The sequence below is a fragment of the Myxine glutinosa genome, chromosome 10, assembly GCF_964187855.1.
Source record: "Myxine glutinosa chromosome 10, kmMyxGlut1.1, whole genome shotgun sequence".
In the NCBI taxonomy this organism is placed as follows: Eukaryota; Metazoa; Chordata; class Myxini; order Myxiniformes; family Myxinidae; genus Myxine; species Myxine glutinosa.
Window position 1 is genome coordinate 71,868,817 of NC_136270.1, and position 21,824 is coordinate 71,890,640.

At 43.1% G+C, this 21,824-nt stretch overlaps 1 protein-coding gene across 1 annotated transcript in view; it reads right to left on the reverse strand.

Annotated features, from left to right (window-relative positions):
- Window positions 1-21,824, reverse strand: part of LOC137434111 (furin) — a 116,781-nt gene that overhangs the window by 29,826 nt on the left and 65,131 nt on the right. Inside the window, exons 2-7 of the mRNA XM_068126792.2 lie at window positions 19,209-19,307; window positions 11,485-11,580; window positions 11,251-11,379; window positions 9,937-10,013; window positions 6,052-6,137; window positions 5,679-5,851 (exon numbers count right to left, since the gene is read on the reverse strand). Coding sequence (XP_067982893.1) covers window positions 5,679-5,851; window positions 6,052-6,137; window positions 9,937-10,013; window positions 11,251-11,379; window positions 11,485-11,580; window positions 19,209-19,307 — 660 coding nt within the window. The remainder of the gene's footprint in view (window positions 1-5,678; window positions 5,852-6,051; window positions 6,138-9,936; window positions 10,014-11,250; window positions 11,380-11,484; window positions 11,581-19,208; window positions 19,308-21,824) is intronic.

The window sequence follows — 21,824 nt, forward strand, 5'->3', positions numbered from 1 at the left end:
TTGGAGTTAGCTTCATCGTGGGAGATTCCAATGATTCTGAACGCTTTGGTTTCAACAGCGTGCAGACGGGCTAGGTGTGAGGCAGGAGCACCAGACCAGAGGGGAGAGCAGTATTCCATAGAGCTGCGGATGAAAGCCTTGTATGTGGTGAGGAGCTCAGGTGTGCCAAGGAAGGACTTCGCACGACGGAGGATGCCCAGTCGGTGACTGGCTTTGGAGGCCAGATTTGAAATGTGGTTTTCCCAGGAAAGATCATGGCAAATAGTGAGACCCAAAAGCTTGAGTGACAGAACTTCTTGGAGAGGATTGTTCAGAAAGTGGCTGGGAGGGTTTTCCAGTCGGTCTTTTCGGAGAGACATCGTAAGAGTGTGAGATATATCAGGATTGAAAGACATGTTCCATTTGTTTGCCCAGTCTGTGATTTTGTCCAGGTCAGCAGAGAGTGAGGAGGCTGCAGACTGCCGATCTGAGGGATGAGGAATGGAGCGACAGAGAGTAGAGTCATCAGCAAAGAGATAGAGAGGATTTTCAAGAGAGTCAGAGAGATCATTGATGAAGACCAGAAAAAGCACAGGGCCCAGAACACTACCTTGGGGAACTCCAGCCTGAACAGGAAGAGGAGATGAGAGAAATCCATTCAGGGCCACACATTGACTACGACCAGAGAGGAAGTCCGCCAGCCATGCGTGGAGATTTCCATGGATACCAAAGGAGGAGAGTTTGGTGAGCAGAGCAAGGTGCCAGACCGTATCGAAGGCACGTGAAATGTCAAGGGAGACAGCTCTAATTTCCTGTTTGGCGTTGAGGACCTCCATCCATTGTTGAGAAAGCAGAAGCAGCATGTCCAGAGTAGAGTGACCAGGTCTGAAACCAAATTGATGATCAGAGATCAAGCCATTGGAGAAGAGGAAAGATTTCATATCTGAAGCAATGATGGATTCCATGACTTTGCTGATAATTGGGAGAAGGCTGATTGGTCTGTAGTTGCTGGGATCTGTTTTTGCACCTTTTTTGTGCAAAGCGGTGATGTTGGCTGATTTCCAAGCAGATGGCAGATGACCTTGAGCAAAAGAGAGGGTGAAGAGAACAGAAAGAGGGAGTGAAAGAGCAGAAGAACATGATTTTAGGACCCGTCAGCTGATGCCGTTGTATGTTTTGCAATAAATAATTCATCGATCATCTGTTCCATAATATAATAGTTATTTATTCCTTTGGATCCCCTCATCTGTAACTGTCATGACATTCTTTCCTCTGCAGTATTTCCATTTTCACAGTTTCTCCTCATGCTCTACTTGCCCTCATTCACACATCTGCTTATCTGTAAAAGACTTAATTTTGTGACAAACTTGTTTTCATAAACAGATCCAAGATTTAATTTGGCCTGTTAGGCGTTTCCACCTGGGTACTTTTCTCATGCTGTTGGGATCCCTGCGTCAACCCCCATATACAGTGTTGATTCATCGATAATTTACAAATAACCTTGTTAATGTCGTGTACAAGCTCCTCAAATAATCTTGGACTTGAATAAATTTTAAAAAGATTTGCAGGGTGTAAGGTGAAATGAGATTGTAGTAGCAAGCAACAGGTCAGGGAGGGAGGAGAGAACATAAACAGACAAAGATTGACAGATTGACACGAGAAGGCAATGAACCGCTGCCTTGAAAGCCAAAAGGTTAAGATTGGAATGGCAAAACGGCAATTCCACAGGAATTGCAGACAAAAGAGGAGACTGGGCGTGACAATGGGTTCAGTAAAATTTATGGACGAGCAGCGGGAGAGTCAAAATAATGTGCATTATTAGCAACACTGGGGAGTCACTGGTTACCGTTTGATGCTATCTTAGCTCAGCTGCTGTTAGAACTTGGAACATCAAAACAATCAGCATGAGACTTCAAACACAAGTTGATCAGGTCTGATATATCTCATAACATTTCATGTCAAGGTGGTTTCAATAATGTTCGAAAACCTTAGCCTTCAAAAAGCAACAAGAAATGGAAGGTATGACTCATGTCAATATGGGGCAAATAATCACTCATTTCAACACCAGACATTTTAACCTGTCCCACAAATCGTCATAATCAAGAAACTACCATGGTGCAAAATCTTATTTTAGAGTCATCCGAATCTTTCTAATGGTGATCAATGAAATCAATATTCCGACCAGCTGGAAAGGTCACTGACAGGAATCATTGTTCTGCTGTTGCAGCAAAGGTGGACAATGTTTGCAAACGCATTATGCAGTACAAGCGACTTTACAACGTAACTTGATATTTTCTTTTGACCAATAACTATTGCATGATCCCCATATTTTTTTATTTTTTTTTAAACATGGTTTTGGCTCGTGGAAGAGCAAGGACACAGCAAAGATCAGGACACACTATAAAGGGAACAGCAGCAGAAGGGGAAATGCCAATTGCATGGAGAAGGGAGAAGGTAGACCGAGCACAAACGAGGGATGCAGGTAACGAGGGTTAGGGGAGAACACAAGGTGTGTATAAGATTGATACATAAGCAAGATTTCAGGAGGGTAGGCATGGTTTAATGGGTGTAGAAAAGATTATGACTTTGGATGGAGGATGACCCAACAGCTGTATTGAAGACCAGGAGGGAAGAATGAGATCAAAGACTGTGGAAGGTGGTTCCACAGGCGAGAAAAAAAAAAAGAATAAATGACTGGAGGTAAGCAGCGGCTCTAGATTTTGACAGTTTCACGAGGAGGGGGTTGCTGGTGGACAGTGTGCTTCCTGAAGATACTTGGGAGGGTCAGAGCATGGACAGGGCAGAGGGTGCAGGACCAGAAATGAGGCAGAAGACAGGCAGACCACCAACGTGTCTGCGATGGTGAAGTGATAGGTCCAAAGACTCAGCTTCATTGCGAGAGATTCCAATGAACGTGAAAGCCTTGGTTTCCACAGCATCAAGCTCAGCAAGATGCGTGACAGGGGAGCCAGCACAGAGGGCAGAGCAGTACTCTATAAACCTGTGGATGAAAGCTTTGTAGGTGAATATGAGCTCAGATGTGCCAAGGAAGGACTTTGCACGACAGAGGATGCCCACTGCCCAGTCTCCATCTGACTTTGGAGGCCAACTTTGAAATTTGGCCTGCTCAAAAGAGATCGTGGCTGAGAGTGAGACCCATGAGTTTCAGTGACTGAACCTCAGACGGTTGTTGAGAAAGTAGATGGGAGAGTTTGCGGAACAGTCGTTTTGGAGAGAGAGAGTGAATGTATGGGATTTCTCAGGTAACAAAGACATGTTCCAAGTGTTTGACCAGTTTAATTTTGTCACGGTCTGAGGAGAGGGAAGATGCTGCTGTCTGTCTGTCAGAAGGGTGAGTGATGCCATGGCAGAGTGGAGTCATCAGTAAAGAGATTAAAAAAAATTTTTTTCCCAGAGTCAGAGAGATCATTGATCAAGATTAGGACTAGGATGGGGCCGAGAACATTGGTTTGGAGTACTCCAGGCTTGGCATGGAGAGAAGAGGGTTTCTGTTGAGATCCACACGTTGGCTACGAGAGTGGAGGAAATCAGTATCCATGAGTGGAGTTGGCCTTGGATTCCATAGGCAGACAGGTTGGAGAGCAAGGTGGGATGACAGACTGTATTGACAGCTCGAGATATGTCCAGAGTCGGCACTGATTTCATGACTGATATCGAGAGCCTCTATCCATTGTTGCGAGTAGAAGCAGCATGTGCAAGGCAGAGCAACCAAGTCTGAATCCAAATTGATGATCTGAGATGAGGCTGTTGGAGAAAAGGAATGATTTTATGTCAACTGTGATTATGGATTCCATGACCTTGGTGATGCTTTGAAGTAAGCAAATTGGTCTGTAGTTGAGGGGATCCCTTTTGCACTTTTTATGTAATGCTGTGATGTTTGCTGATTTCCAAATAGATGGAAGATAACCATGGTTTTGGAACAGATTGTCCAGGGTAAATGATAGGGTGAAAATGGCAGGGGAAAATACAAAAGCAGCAGAGCATATTTTTTGGGCAAGCGAGGTGACGCGACTCGATCCAATTGCCGCGAATGCAGCGTGTCCTGTAGGTTAGGGCAGTAATTTGTAATTTATTCAGGGTGTCTGCAATAGCTCGCTTACTCTTCATGATAGACACCATGATATATTTTATGCCCACCAACTAAAGCTATCAGATTAGATGGGTCACCCAGCTTAACATCCACCCGAGGGACAACACACACATTGATGAATCGTCCTGTGTGTGAACCACCAGGGTGACATTTATAGCTGGATCAGATTCAAACCCAGGCACGACAGCTCAGGTAGGTATGCGTACGTCGAGAGAATCCCACCTGCCCTAAATATCCCACTTTTTTTTTTTTTTTTTTTTTTTTTTGTATACAAGATCGAGGCTCGTGAAAGACTCATCCTTGGAACAAAAGATTCATCCCCAATTTATAATGCAAAATAAAATTGCAGGAGTCATGTATTTATCTTGTGCTGATCTAATCATGACAATCTTCTCTGAGGGAAAAAGAGAGAACACTACCAACCGAGAAAGCTGATAGAACACATTACCTCACACTGTATTGAGAAACAAGAACACGAGCGGGATCTATGAGTGACAAATTTGATTGGTCATGACGACCTAACTTGCAGTAACATTGTCTAAGTACTGCTAAATCGAAGGACTTTGAAAATGCTAAAAATACGATTTGTGTTCTACTGTTGAAGTAAACAATTCAAATGAAATGGAAAATAGATTTTAAAGGTCGTAGAAAAAAAAAAAAGAACATCCTAGATGAGTACCACCTTTGATGCACCGTCTTTTACACCACATTATTTAACACGTTACGTTAGTTATTTGTGCCTGTGGGCTCTTTATGGCATCCTTAAAAACGGTAAGTTTCCTGTTTGGAATGATTTTCAATTTTGTTTGACTGCCAGACAAACAGAGTCAAAATATTATCTCACTCCTCTCTGAGCATGTGCAATTTGAACGAATTCAGGGCAAACGTAATGCAAAACTACAGGTTCATTTTCCGATTCATGTTCCGACATGTTCAAAATATAACATGAAATTGAAATAAAGTTGTTCCTCGATCATAAATTGACATTTGTAGACAGACGTGACCCAATTACTTTCCACCGCTTTTTACTTTCTGTGCGCAGGGTAAAAAGGCTCAAATATGCTACCAAGGCCTGAAGGAAGGGGCACGCAAATCGATGTGTTTTTGGGCGAAAAGCTTGGCTTCATCATACGCATTTGCATGTTCCAGACAATGGAAGATGAGCAGGATAACAGGGAAAATATGTTGTTTTGTTGGTGGAAGTAGCACTAGTGGTTTAATCAAACAGAGTTAAATGGTAGCTAACTGACTGTGTTCAACAATTAAAATTTCTCAACAGTGTTAGATGTCACTTGGACATCATCCAAAAACCACAACAGGGGACAAAAGAGGAAAAGACTTTCAAAGGAAAGTTGGTGTAACCATGAAACAATTGGAGGCATTTAATACTGAGCCCAGTTGTAAAGACCGACTTGGCAACATATATTACTGTCAAACTCATTTGTGGCTCCTCTGCACAGAGTGTGGGAACGAATCTCATTGCAGCGTCAACCAGTTCCCATATTTTGAAAATAATGCTTCACTCCCGGCCACCATTAAACAGCAATTATTTATTTCCTGCTATGCAATAATCCAGACATAAACCTACTCGTCGAATCCCATCTTCAAAGGCCCGTCTTGCAAGGGTTGCCGGTCCATCAACCGTGCGGCCGTCATCCTCGGGGCCCCAGCTAGCACTGTACACCGATATGTGCTGAGGATTTAGGCTGATGGAGCGTGCCTCGACTGCATCCGTCACGTCTCCATCCAGCATGCGGACACCTATGTGCACGTGCGCACCTGTTTACTCGTATCCATCTCCAAACATGCCGACAATATCACACAATGAACGTCAAGGGAAATAATTAGCAGTTTACAAGGAACAAATATAGGAAAAGGTAAGAAAATATTTGGAAAATATGGACAGAAAGGAAAATGTCGGGTTGTACAGAAGGTGTGGATGAGGTGCAAAGGAAACACACCTCCAATACGAGCATTGTAGGCAACTCCTACACCGCAGATATTATTTGCAACAGCTGCAACCTCTCCGGCACAACGTGTGCCATGCCTAGGAATGAAAGAATTAAAGGTAATTATCAAATGAGCAGATACCCTGTAACATGCACTGTTTATATATGCTTATATATCAGGAAATACTTGTTTATGGATATATGTATATACACGTACACATTTGATATATATATATCTATTTTATCTAAATATATCACCAAGGTTATAATGTTTAATGGCGGATTTCTTCAAGAATAACAAATAAACAATGTACCTCTGAGTCTGTTTACTTTATTTATTGCTGATTATGGTGCGAGTCAAGTCATAACAACATTTGTGAACCCAAGCTAATGAATAAAATAATAGACATTGTACTTTTGTAGCATTATGGGAATATTGTATGTTACATTTCCAGATAATAGATGAAAACTAGTATACAAGCTCCATTTGATCAAATTACAATTTCATGCCAAGAGAAATAAAATTTATCAGTATGCTGTATGCAGCTGACAATAAATCATGTGCCACGACAGGCAAACAATTCGTGTGAATAAATGACGCCGCTTGCAGATTTTATTATTCCAATAACAAACAACACGTCACTTTAACTTGAATTAGTTGTTCCTCATTAAATCTGCGACCAAACAGTAATACCATCGATTCCCTCGTCACAGAACTACAGGATTGCCACAGCTGACATACATCTCGCAGTGCCAGCGCACGAAGTTAGGTATGCAACATGGCGCCAGTATTTCAGTTGGCCAGACTCTCAATATACACGGTACTGCTCCTCATCAGCACGCCACTCAGTTCCCGAAACTTCTTCCATGCACATCTCACTCAAGCAACTGTTGCCGAGTCTGATCCACCTTCTCCATTCAGCATGTCTCCGAGGTAGGAAAATGTTTTCACACCTTCCAGCTTCACGCCGTCTCCAAGATCCAACTCAACATTTCCTCCATCTGCAGCTCCCTCTGTGCACACCCTACACTTGAATGTAGCTGCCACACTGGTTAATGACCCTCTCAAACCACTACATTTTTGATGAACCCACTCAGCGCACATTGTACATTGAATGGAGTTCACTCCGCCACCCTTCCTGCACACAGCACATGGCCACTTCCCAGTTCTTTCCACCTCACCACATGCTTTAACACTTGCCATCACCTTCATCTTTCTGATATTCACCTTCAGACCTTTTGTCTCCATACATTCCTTCCACTTGTTCATCTTTTCCTTCAGTTCATCCATACTTTCCGTAATCAACACCAGATCATCTGCAGACAACAACTCCCACGGTAAACCCTCCTTTACGTTCTGAGCCAGCACCTCCATCACAGCTACAAATAGTAGTGTAGTAGTACTTAGTACCGGCCCCTGATGCACTCCCACCTTCACCTCAAACTCACCACAGTTCCTGTCCTTCGTCCTTACAGCTGTGCGCGCTCTTTTGTACATTGCCATCACCACTCTGATCAACCATTCCTCCACTCCTAACTTCCTCAATGCCCATGTCAATACTTCGCGTGGAACCCTATCGAATGCTTTCTCCAGATCAACAAACCCAAGAAACAACTTCTTCCTCTTCTCCATGTACTTCTCCTGCAACTGCCTCACAATAAAAAGCACGTCTGTCGTTCCTCTTCCTGGCATAAATCCAAACTGCATTTCGTCGGTCTTCACTTTCTTCCTTATCCTCCTCTCCAACACCCTTTCCAATACCTTCATTCCATGCTCCAATAACGTTATCGCTCGGTACGAGCCACACTCCAGGGGGTCACCTTTCCCCTTGTATAGAGGGAGGAGGGTACTCAGTTCCCAATCCACTGGAATGCAGCCTTCTTTCACCACCAGATTACAGATCTCTGTCATTCTCTTCACACCCCAACTTCGTGCTCCCTTCAACATATGTCCCACAACTCTCGTCGGCCCTCCTGCTTTTCTACTCTTCATTGCTTTTATCGCTTCCTCAACTTCCTTCTCAGTTATCTTCTCTGCCGGTCCTAAAACTGGGTTACTCTCTATGTTGCCATCCCATTCATTCTCTGTATTCAACAGCATTTCCATATATCTTTTCCATCTTCCTTTAATTCCATCTGGGTCCACAACGATTTGTCCCACTTCAATCTTCAAGCAACTCACCCCCATCACATCACACCTCTCTTTCGCTATCTGCTTTGCAATCCTGAATACTGCTCTCTGACCCTCTTACAAATCCAAGCGTTCTCCGAACATTTTCCTACATGCCTCCTGCGCCTTTGCTACCTCTTTCTTTGCAGCCTTCTTGGCTGCCTTATAACTTTCATGCTCTGCTTTTTCTGCTCCCGTACCCTTCGCCTTCTGCCACTCCTTGAACTTCTTCCTCTTCTCGTCAATCCTTTTTCCAACTTCATCATCCCACCACCATGTTTCCGAGTGCCTTGGTGGTCCTTTTGTCCATCCACATACATCACCAACGTCTCCCAACAGACTATCTTTCATTGACATCCAGCCACTTTCAAGCTCAACCACATCATTCTCTACCCTACTCAGCCTCTCTTTTAATGCCTCCCTTACTGTCACCTCTTTCAACCTCCACACCTTCATTCTCGGTTGGTACTTCACCCGCCGAGCTCTCATCGCACCTTTCACCCTTATGTCGCAGACAACCAAGTGGTGCTGTGAAACAGCCTCCTCCCCCGGGATCACCTTTGTGTCCCGGAGGTGCCCCCTATCTCGCCTACGCACCATCAGGTAGTCAACAGTTGTCGTCGACCCACTTGACGTGTATGCAACAAGCTTATTATCCTCTTTCTGGAACCGAGTATTACAAATCAACAAATCAGCTCCATCAGCAAACTCCAAAATCCTTTCACCTTCTCCATTTCTCACACCATATCCGTAACCCCATGAACTCCCTCAAAACCGTCCATACTCTTTCCCACATGTACATTTAGGTCTCCTCCTACCACAACAACTTCCTCATCTTTCACGTTTTCCATCAGCTTCTCTATCGCACACCAGAAAAAGGACAAATGCGTAGGATTTAATTGCATCAAACAACAAACTAACCTCTCACTTATTGCACATCATTAACCACCATCTAACATGTGTTGGTCTTTTTATTTTTCAAATCAAATTGCTAGACTAGTTCGGCCAGCATCGGTTATAACTCTAGTTGCAACAAAGACAAACATTCAAAACCTCTGGAAATGAAATGGCAACAGCTGACAGTACGTTGAAAGGAAACACCAAATCAATCGTCACAGAAACATTTCAATGAAGAGCCATCAAATTTGAGGAATTGTAACTCCACTGGCAAGCATTTGCTGATGTTTGTAGAGAGTTGGTAGAGCTCCATTATGTTAGATGGGTATTTTACCTCCTCTTCGCACAAACTTGGCAGTTATTTCATCCTCAACTTTACCCTCTTCCTCCAATATCCCACTTCGTTCATGCACAGCAGATAGATGTGGGCAGCATCGTTTACTGGGGGTGCAGCTTTGCGGCTAATGGAGTGCCCCCTGTAGTAATTTATTCAGGGTGCCGGCAATAGCTCACCTCCTCATCACGAAAGACACCGTGGGATCTTTAATGTCCACCAACTTATGTTATCAGACGGGTCACTCAGTTTAATGTCCATTAAAGGGACGGCACATGCATTGAAGAATCGCCATGCGTGCAATCCACTCGGATGACATTTATAGCTGGATCGAGATTCAAACAGTCAAGAGTCAAGGCGGCTCAGAAGCGAGTGTGCGTACCTCTAGGATATCACACCTGCCCCAAATATCCCACTCATCAACAAGCTTATTTTAGTGTGAACGTCTACATTGGTGTCAAGATGCAACACTTATCACAAAGCTTTTTGTGCTTACCGGTTCTCATTCAGCGGTGTGTACCGGGGCTGAGGGTCAGGGTCATTTCCATTCACATCAAAGCTTGCACCTGGGTCCTGCACAGATCAATAGTTCATATATTCATTATAAACTGCCATGGGTGTTCCCTATATGCCATCACTTCTATTTATCTGGCGTAGTTTGTTTCACAATATAATTAATACGTTTGCCAAGTATTGGGGAGACACCACCTGCATGGAAGCCCCGGAGTGAAGGGCCTGTTCAAAATTCCCAAAGTAAAACATCAGCACTATCTACAGCAATGGATGGCATCACCTTGCGAGCTTCAAACAGTTTAGCGCAAATCCATCCACTTAATTGCATACACTTACAATATCTGCTTAACCGTGACAAAACATTGCTTCAACCCGAGAATCCTGAAATATCCCGAAATCCATGCAATGGATACACGTGGAATTATCGCCACGTGAAAGATTGCAGTCAAGAATCACCCAGCAAGATGATAGCCACGATTCTGAGATTCCAAAGGTTTCCTGCTCGTTAACAATACGCTTCACAAACCTACAATCACATTGGCCTATTACGCCAGCCTCAACCAAACATTATGGTGGCCATTTAGGACACAATAAGGGATGTTGACCAAATGCAAGCACCCCTTTCATGACAATGCACCTGTTCTCAAGGCCCATGTTGAACAGAGCCATTCGAAACTATGGCGTCAAGGAGTTGTATTACTCAAAAAACAGTCCAAAGTGACGATTTACTGTCCCTCCCCTCTCCCCTCCTCCCGCCAAGGGTGGAGACTAGGGAGGCAACAAAATGAGCTCCGTCCAACTGACCACCTGTGGATGTACTTTTGTGTACTTGATATTTCAGAAAACGTTGAACATCCATCTTTCATATTGCAGACATCTATTCCTCATGACATTACCTCAACCCGATGACATCACGGCTGTGATTGGCTGAATTATGTTGGAACGGAAACCTTCTCAATTTCATGGCTTGTATAACACAATATTTCAAAAGCCGTTGAACATTTAGCTTCCATATTACATAGATATATTCTCCATACCACCCAAAAGGCAGGAGACCTAGAGTATCAGCTCCTTGTTCTCAACATTTGAAGCCTAAACTGAATTGTCTACAATTCACAAATTAAGTCACTGAAGCAACAGAGATGTGGCTGAAGGAGTAATCTGGAAAATTGCATAATACTGACAGACAGGTTTAAATAAAATGCATCAATAAATGCCACTAAATATGGATGGCAAGAAATGAAACAAAATTTGTGATTTTTGACCAACAGAAATATTGGCATTTCAGTCTACGTACGTAGTTGTTTGAAAGGTCTGGATGGTTCTTCTCAATGCCATCGTCCAAAATAGTGACCACAACACCACGGCCCGTAATACCTTGTCGCCAAGCTGCCTCCACGTTCAGATCTTGACCATGTTTGTTATGCTGCAGCATAACATAAAAATTTAAAAAAACAGCACAATATTCACATCAAACACGTCTGCACTTTTGAGCTTTAACTTTGCTTTTCTCCATTCAGACCACACTCACCAGGTACCACTGCACTGGATATTTGGGATCGGTCGGAGTGGAAAAAAGGTCACGCTTCTTGCGTGTTAGAGTTACCTGCTGCTCCAGCCATCGAACCTAAAAAGGCATCGATTTACAGAAAATGACTATTAAGAAAGTAAATTATGAGATGGGACATCAACCCAATCAAAATGAATGATCCAGAGGATCCTTCTCTATGGGAAATAAATATTTTAAGGATGTATCTTACATTTTTTTTCTTCTGATTATGGGAATGTCTAAGCATACGCTGCAATAGCACAAGTAATGAAGTGGCTCTTTCTCCAATCAATAGACTTCTGGTGGCATTTCCACTTTTTGGCTCGTTAGCAGAAGTACATATATCAAGCCACTCTAGCGTTAAGCGAGTGCTGCTAGTTGCATATGTGTGCGCCAACGGATAGCCTTGCTCACCCAGTTAATCACCTCAAACGTTTATCATTATTATTATGTGTACGACTTGACAAAACCCAATTCAATTGTGATGAAACAGCTATCTGGTGTGGTATAGTGCGAGTGCACGGACGTGAGAAAGCAATGTGTACAACTAGCAAAGTGAATCACAAACAAACACCTTACTCTCAAAGGATATTTTAATGGCCTAGATGTATAATAAAAACAAGGTAATAGATAAAATGGTGTGGCAGCCACAGCAAAGTTAATTTGTGGCCTGTTAGATGCTTCCCATCCACACCCCCAACTTGCTGAGATTAGAGCTACCAGGATGGCCTAGACTAGAGGTATAACACTCACCACCAAGATGCCCAGCTTGGGTTCAAATCCAAACCCAGCTTTGAATCACTCTGCCTGTGAAAGTTTAACGTGTGTGCAGTCTCTGATGGACATTAAACGGGCATCCCGTCTGGGTAGACATTTAATTAAACGGATATTAAATGGGTAGACGATAAGGTAAGGGTTCAGGTGCAATGTATGCAATGTAGAGGGGCGGGGTCTGGGCAGAGAGGTGATACGGTGGGAGAAACAAGGTGAGGGTTCAGCAAGTTTTAGTTAATAATAAAATAAAATAAAATAAAAAACTTCGCAAAAGCTGACGCCATGTTAAAATGAAAATTTTCATAAATATAGAATAGCGTAAGATTCTTTTGAACACCCGTCATTCAGAAAAATGCCTTTGCAATGTGATACAAATCAATCATCACACGTGAGACCTATTTATTGATACATGCGCTATTTGCAGGTTCTGAGCCCATAGCCTTGAGATCATAAGCAAAAGTCATTGCATACAAAACTTAACCAAAAAAAAAGGGTGGAAAAGGGAGGGGGGAGGGGAAGAGTGGGGGGAGGGGAAGAGTGGGGGGGGGGTAGGGAGAAGTTGAAAATGGAAAGAGGGAGGAGGGTGCATGTTGGGCAGTCCAACAGGGCCACAGCTGCATACAAACAGAAATTGGCAAAAGCTCAGTGGTAATTGCAATGTTATGGTTATTGGGAAGTTGCTCACACAAGAGCATCTTGACCTCCGGAAAAAAAAAAGAAAAAAAAGAGAGCAAAACAAAGTGCAGACAGCAAAAAAATAAAACCCACAAAGGGGTTGAAATAACTAAACCGCGCTTTGATAAGATAAGGCCGACTGTGCAGGGTATCTTTTTCAGTGGCATTACTCATGTGGCACACCCTCCTGTAAAAGAGGTCATCAAATCAGATCTCTCATCATTGCCAAACACCGTGGCCAGAAATTAAAATAAAATAAATCTTATGCAGCAGGATATGGGGAGCGTGGCAGACAGACAGCTATAGGTATAGACAGAACTATAGGGTAAAACACAAGTGCCATCGATGACACATGGCCAAGATTCAGGTGTCAGGTAAACCACAGCTTGTTTAAACAGGCCTCAGCCTTTCCTTTCCTATAACGCACAACCTCAAATGAACTCTTAAACAAACCCTCAAACCACCCATCTAACGCTATACTCGTATGAAAGAAGCTTTCAAAATATTATGGACAAAAACCATCTTAAAGGGTTACGCTCTGTCATGGCCTGAAATCAAACAATGAACTTGTGTGTTCTGGCCAGGCGCTGTAATAATATGCCAATTAATAATAACGACTCGGAAAGCAGGTGCGTTGCCATGGGATTGTGACTGTCACCACTTAGGGTACGTGCCGAATCGGAGAGCCTGTCGACGTCTCCTCTGAGCAAATGCAGATCTTTTTTCAGAGCCGCATGGGAGAGAAACAAATGCCCTACATTACCCCGAGCATCCTTTCACAAAAGCCTCCCCCCACCCTCAACCAGCTGCACATCGTCATGCCCACAATTTGCAACTCGAGCGTTTGCCCCCCACCAATCGACCCGACTCCGTATCTGCCCAGCTGCCCTAGCTGCCCTGTTGGTGTCCGTGCTAGTTGCAGAAAAGCATGTTCCCTATCCATGTTCAACCACAAATACAGCATCCCACAGCAGAGGAAACAGAACGCTGTTGGCCAGCAAACGATCGCTATTTCGAGAAACAACATTCCACTAGCTTCCGCCACAAAGTGGTCTGCACACCTTCAGGAACAATGTGGGCATGACGCTTGGGCGCTTGGGCATGCAAGTTAAAGAAGCTGCCAGCCCCCACCCTTCCCAGATTCTTCAGTCCACACAAATATTTATCCATGCAACTTTTTCCAGCACGGCATATCAAAGCTCATTAGGAGTCGCTTCCTTTTCTACGGCATTATCTGTGGAATCATCTCGCCTGCATCCACCATGCAAGCCCTTGCACTGGCTCTCCTCCAAATGTTATGTTCAGTCCCAAGTTCAATCTCTACTTGTACATGATGAAATGCAAAGGTCAATTGAAATGCTTATCTTCACCAATAGTGATATTTGATTGGTATCACAACATGACCTTCAATAATAGACAGGGCACACCCAAGGAAAAACTAACATTTTTTCCAGTCAAGGTTTTCTCAGTGGATTCATCATCCTGAACCCATACCATTTGATATTAGCTTGGGGGCCACCCAGAATTTTGCCTCAAATTCAAGATGGTGCCCAAAATCCAAAATGGCCGCCAAAATGACCTTTAGGAGATTTATACTGCCTCAGTGTTTCCCGTCAAGGTTTTTTCAGTGGTTCTGTCATCCTAAACATATATCCTTTGAGATTAGCTTGGGAGCCACCCAGGATTTGGCGTAAAATCCAATATGGCTGCCAAAAATCAAAATGGCTGCCAAAATTTAATTAATCAGGTTTATACTGCCTTATAGTTTTTCCTGTCAAATTTTTCTCAGCATTTTCGGCATACTGGACCTATACCCTTTAAAATTAGCTTGATGGCCACCCAGGATTTGACCTCAAATCCAAAATGGCCGCCAAAATCATCTTAATTATATTCAAACTACCTCTTAGGTTTTTCTGTCAACGTTTTCTCAGTGGTTCTGCCATTTCAAACCTACGTCCTTTGTTATTAGCTTGGAGGGCACCCAGGATTTGGCCTCAAATGCAATATGGCCACGAAAACCCAAAATGGCCACAAAAATTACCTCAAAATTGAATTAATAAGGGTTCTCTTTCCTGTTAAATTAACATTTTGTACCTAATATGAGGTTTATAATGGTACCAGAAATTGATTTTGGGGTCTCGAATACTCAACCGAGCTTTATTATCATGTAAATATGATATTCTCACTCAAAACAGGCCACAAAATGTAAATTGAGATAATATTAACCGCATTTTCTGGTCATCCTACAGTTCAATTCACCAACAAAATGGGCAATACAAACACATAATTAAGATAGAACTGCAAGTCCAGAGTTAATGTTCATTTGCTATTATCCAAGTCACTGTCCGTCTGTGAGTCAGATGAGTGGACTGCTCTAATACTGCCAGAAGAGGTAGCCGACTGCTCTTCAATGCTGTCGCTGTCACTTCCAGTACTCTCGTCCCCTCCTGTGCTGTCGTCTCCTTTGTCCTCACTATGGCTGGGTCTCGTTCTTCTCATCTTCTTTGGGGGCTGGGCCGTGTCTCTCGTATCTTCTGTGTCTGCATCATAATTAATGCCACCTGTATGATCGGAAATGATTTTAATGCTTTGTCAAATTGATTTCGATAATACAAGACTGTGAATTGTATTACTAAATGACAAACAACATGTCTGAAACAGCAAATGGAAACCTTGCGTAGCTTTACTATAAATAAATGTATATTTACCTGGTGTTAACCTTGTTCTGCTGTTCGTCACCGAAAGGCTTGGTGGGAATTGGGGGCAGGTGAACCATATTGGCCGAATACCATCTTCCGTTTCTTCCCAACCTCTGTGTTTGATGGAAGGATACTCAATATCTTGTTTCAGACATTGATACCAGATGAAAGCTAGTAAATCACTCCTCTTGAGGTGTTCATTGGTGCTACTCTCATCTGGCAAGATACTTGAACTGGATTTCACTTTCTGCTTGTCGTACATTCTGATCCTTGTTCTCACAAACTCTTCATGTTCACTTCCAGCATACATGCAGGTTCTAAAGAAGGTCTTAGCGTCGGCGATGTCTTCAACTGAAGTGCGCGATGTGCCAAGTTGCAAGAGGAGTTGGAGCTTTCCCAGTTTCTTTGTCTTCTTCAGTGGTTTTACTTTACCAACACCAAATGGAAAAGAGGTTGTATCACACCATGTAATGCTGTGATAGGCAGGAAGTGCTTGACACATCGTCACCAAATCGGTCAGTTAGAGCTTTGACGCTAACATACCTCTCATGGTCAATCTTCATCATCCAGTCTTGTAATGGTTTAATGACAGAATAAGCATAGGTCAGAAGAACCAAGACATCTGTATCTGTCGCCCTGACAATTACGGGATCTGTTGACTTGGATGCATGGAGGATGAGTCTGGTGTCAGCTTCGTGGTGGTTGCAGGAGTCAAGCATCTCGATTTTGAGTTGCGTTATTAACCAGGTATTATCTTCCTCTGTCACAGTTAGTGGAACTTTCAGCTTGGATCTCACAACATCAGTCTTGTAGTAATCGACTAGAAATCTAATCAGTTCTGTCTTATTTTCTGAGTTTCGCAGAAACGAGTCCCAATCTTTACCTTCAGGCATGTCCTGTTCAGAGCTTGTGATGTGAGTTCTTCTTCCAGGTGTGCCACGGCGACGTTGAGTGAGCTCCTTCGTTGTGGCTGTACTGTATGAATCAAATATGATTCCCAGTTGCTGCGGTTTGGAGTCACTTGCTGGAAAGCAAAATTTCAACAGGGCTGCTGCATATTTTCCCCAAGTTTGCTGAGCAGGAACAGATTTCACAGCAGCCATTCCATCTATAAGTCGATTTCCTTCATGTGGCGGGTTCTCACGGGCTGATTCAGACTCTTCTATGAGGTAGTTCCTCAATGCTGCTTTTGAACCTCGTCTCAAATCTCTCTCTGGTGTGGCTAGAGCTAGTGGGACAGTAGTCAAGGGATATGAATGTGCCTCTGCTGGAGATGTTGCTTTGCCTACCAGTAAACCGAATGCCTGTCTGTCTTCTTTCAGGATATTAACAACTTTTGGGTCTTTCCTGGCCTTCTCCATCCCGGTTTTGATCTTGAGCTTGGTAATCTTGTCGAAGAAATTGACTCGTTCTTCCCCACTGGCTTTGAGTCTCAAGTCAACAAATTCTTTATATTTCTGTTCTCCAGCTTCTGTGGATGACATCAATCCTCTTACAACATCACTATCGATTTCCACACCAGTCTTCATATGACGAGCGGGACCCATTCAGGAATGGGTCGAAGTATTTGTCAAGCTGAAGTACTAGATTATGAACCATATCTTCATGGTGTATTCGGGCTGCTATTGTGGTCTCCTTGTGGGCTGAGGAGGTGATGATATTTAGCCTTTCCTTCATTATAGCTCTGATCTTAGCCATGATATGACTGGTCTTGACGAATGTGTCTGTTGTGCTCTCATTGGTACTGCATCCGCCTTGCATTGGACCACCTCTGACCTTCACTTCTCGGTTGATTGTGGTCTCAGTTATCAAATCCCTATGGATTGTAGAGAGAAGGGCTCACCAGACAATGACCCGCCGAACCCATTTTGGGCCAGATCATCCCATGCTTCTTTGTTATTCATCTTGACATCTTGGAGTTTGACATGCTGGAATGTAAGGTATCTAGCATAGTTCATATGCCCAAAGTTTAGTTTTGTAGTTTGAATATAATTAAGATGATTTTGACGGCTATTTTGGCGGCCATATTGGATTTGAGGTCAAATCCAAAGTGGCCCTCCAGCTAATTTTAAAGGCTAAAGTCCAGTATGCCAGAACTGCTGAGAAAATTTTGACAGGAAAAACTATAAGGCAGTATAAACCTAATTAATTTAATTTTGGCAGCCATTCTGATTTTTGGCGGCCATCTTGGATTTTAGGCGACATCCTGGGTGGCTCCCAAGCTAATCTCAAAGGATATATGTTCAGGATGACAGAACCACTGAAAAAACCTCGACAGGAAACACTAGGAGGCAGTGTAGGAGTTCGTTCGGGAGCAGCCGGGGTCACCAAGGAAGGTGTCGCCATGCTCGTTGGAAGCCCCCGAAAACGTTCGGGAGCAGCCGGGGTCACCAATGTAGGTGTTGCGGATGATGAGAAGACTAGGCCATTTTTAGGTGTTCAAAGCTCCTTTATTCCAACAGAACTCCTCTCGCGAACGGAACTCATACAGCTTTTATAGCGCCAAAACCCTCTTCGGAGGGCGTGGCTTCAACAACCTCTCGCACGTCACGCCCACACAATAAAAAGCCCCACTGGCCCGTGCCCGTGGATTATGTCCCAATAAGGTAACCGCTACAGCAGTATAAATCTCCTAAAAGTAATTTTGGTGACCATTTTGGATTTTGGCCGCCATCTTGAATTTGAGGCAAAATTCTGGGTGGCCCCCAAGCTAATATCAAATGGTATGGGTTCAGGATGATGAATCCACTGAGAATACCTTGACTGGAAAAAATGTTAGTTTTCCCTTGGGTTTGCCCTGTCTATAATAGTTTAAGCTGGTTTGCATCCCACAAGTAAGGCGATCTTAAGTAAGAGTCAAAGTCTTGCACAGTAAGAATCAAAGAGCTTCATGCCACAAAGGGAAAGCATCCACAAAGTTTCGTCGCAATCCATCCACAACTCGAGATATCATGCTGTATAGCATTTTGGCCCCATCTCTCAATTGTAAAGAATCGCTCAAGAAATTCTAGTATCCAAATCTGAATCTTCACCAAAATCTAATCAATTCATCCTCGTCACACACCTAACCTGTCCACCAAGTTTGGTCTGAATCCGTCCATAACTATTTGAGATATCCTGTTCACAGACAAACAGGCAGGTGAAAACATAACCTCTGTCACCAAAAGCAAACCAATGCTGAATAACCATTGAAACCTGTACTAACCCATCGGGCAAACAGATATGTTTAAATCTAAGGTTTTCACAACTATGAAACCAAAAGTACGCTGTAGGCCTTTTTGTGCTTCGTTAAAAATGCTTCTGACAAGTGAAAGCAAACCTTGATGGGGCAGAAAGCACACACCAGCAGGTAACTCGATGGTCTATACATAAGCACTCAGCATCATGGCAAATACGAATACGTATCCTCAACCAAACAAACAGCACTTTCAGCACGCAGATCGACAACTTGCGGAATGGTCAAAGGACCAAATCAAGAAACAGAGCTACATGTCTTGGGACAATGGGTCAACAGTATCAATTCAAAAGTATTCAACCACAGCCACTTAGCGAGCTTACCGTTGGCTCTCTCAGCAGCTTGCTGTGGGCGCTATGATGGCGTGACAGTGACCGTTTGGCCAGCGCTCTGTGCCGAAAATGATAATGATCTTGCAAAATCTACAAACAAAGATGGAGTCACAAATTAAATCACATCATGTGTTTTAAAACTTGATACCCATCTCAAAAAGCTTCTCCAGGAGCTTCATGGTGGGTCAAGAATGGGAGCAGGATCACTACATTGATGCCATTACCAGACCATTTTGATACAAGGTTATAAGAGTTTATCACCGTGACAGTGGCAGCTCCAGGCTGATACTTGAGACTACTATTGATGACGTTGCAGTACACATCCTCTGACGTATGACAAATCGCAGCTCACAAATCTAAGTCTAAGTTGGACAGCCAACTCTCAGCACTCTTAGTTGGATTGCCTTAAATAAAGTGATCAAGATCAAGTTTGTGATCCTGCTCCTCCTGCTGTATGCACCTTTGGGAACAGTTCGGGAAAAAAAGTACATTTCATAAAGTTACTGTTAAAAAACAAAAATAAAACCATTGTGGGTTGAAAATAAATAAAATGGTAAAAGCAAAACAAACTAGCCATTAGAAATTTATTCATCTCCAATATAACAAATGTGCTTCCCCCTCTCTCCCCATCTTGTATACCGCTCCCCTTATTATATGTTTTATGTGCCTGTTTGATTTTTTGTGCGATTAATGTTAGCTCTTTCACGAGCCTCGATATTGCATACAAAAAAAAAAAAAATTCTACAATCAGTGCTCACAAGATTGAGCACTCCATGTGAAATGAGGAAAAAGGAACACAGGTGTACACGTTTTAAAGGCAACATTTTACTTTGATGCAATCGCGAGCAACCAAATGGAGCAAAGGTCAAGAATTGGTTCCCCGAACTCAACAGAAAACAGGACAGATGTCGGGAAAATAATTTACAATAACAGCAGAAGAACATCAAATGGGGAATGTTCACAAACAAGGATTTGCTGCCAAGGTTTTTAGATATAGTCTGATCTTGTACTTTGATACCGAGTTGGGGCATTCTCACATGATTTTGTGGAGGTAATCAGGGCATCTTAACCTTTACAAACATTTATATTGTTACATGGACAACAAAATGTTGAAACTGTGCATACCCTTTACAAAACTAGAACAGTACATGGCAGAACGCATCCTTCTGCCAGGCAAAACAGTATGTTTTGTTTATCACCGATAGGCCGGATCTGGAGCCGCACCTGAACCAAAATCGAATCATCTTGTTCCTGTCACATACCCAACTGATCCACCTGGTTTTGGCACAACTAGTCCACAACTTTTTGAAATATCATGTTTCATGTTGTTGTTGGCCCCATCTCTCAGTGGTGAAGAATCACAAAACATATTCTCATATCTGGATCTGGATCTTTACCAAATTCGAATAAATTAGTCCTCGTCACACATCCAACCTCTCCACCAAATTTCTTTAGAATCCATCCACAACCTTTTGAGACATTCTCTTCAGAGACAAACAGACGTGGAAACATAACCTCCAACCACCTTCAGTGGCAAAAAGAACGATCTGACGTGAAATGGCAGTGTACATGCCAATTTTAATCAACGATAGTTCTTCTTCTGAGCGGACTGCCATTGTCCATAATGTAAACATGTACCACGTTTCATGGGTCCACATCAACACTTTACGTTGAATTCCCATTTCTACCGATATACACTCCAGAAAAGTGCTCATATGAGGTGAGACATCGACAAACCTGTCGGAGATGCGTACCCGGCTAGTACAGTACTTCATAGGACAGCAACAGTGCATGTGAGGCCCTCACTCCACCCCTCCCACACCATACCATGCCCTCCTGAATTAATGTTACCTGTTTGACATTTTTTAAAGATAAAGTCACTCCTTGGAAACTATTCTGCAACCGCACCCCACCCCTTTCCCTCTCCTTCCACTCCCAGCCTTTTCCTCTTCCTCTTCATGGTGACCATTTGCACTCAGTAGATAGAGTTCTGCAGATTAAACGCAAAGATCTTCAAACTTCACACATTCCTTTATGAGCCTTATCTATATTTTATCGTCTTTGCCTCATGAGTTTGCTTTTAATCTGAACACTGAAACGAGGTGGTGATTTTGTGAAAGGCATCCTTCGCTATCAATTAGTGTTTTGGCTTCTTTACATACTTTTAACATCAATTGTAATTTTAAAAAGTCTCAATGCAAAGGTCAAGGTTGATGGAAGAAGACAAGCTGATGCACAGACAAATGACAAATCAGTCAGACAAGACAAAAGGATAGACAAGCACTACACGCATTGAAACGGAGAATGATAGGCAGATTAGGAACCCAACAAAGTAAATGTGGATAGAACGAGATGCAGATGGTGGTGGTGGGTCACCACATTAGAAGACGACATAAAAGAGGAGAATTAACGGGAGAAAAGGAGAACAATGTCGTGAACGTGAAGAGGACTAGGTTTGGGAAAGGTAACAAAGTACAAGGTAATTCATGAGCATGTGCAACCTAGCAGAGCTGGGGTGAGACAAAAGGCTGAATTCTCGTTAGGAACAAAACAGGATACAAAGTGGCCTACAATGACACGGTCACCAACACAGCCATCTTATCTGTG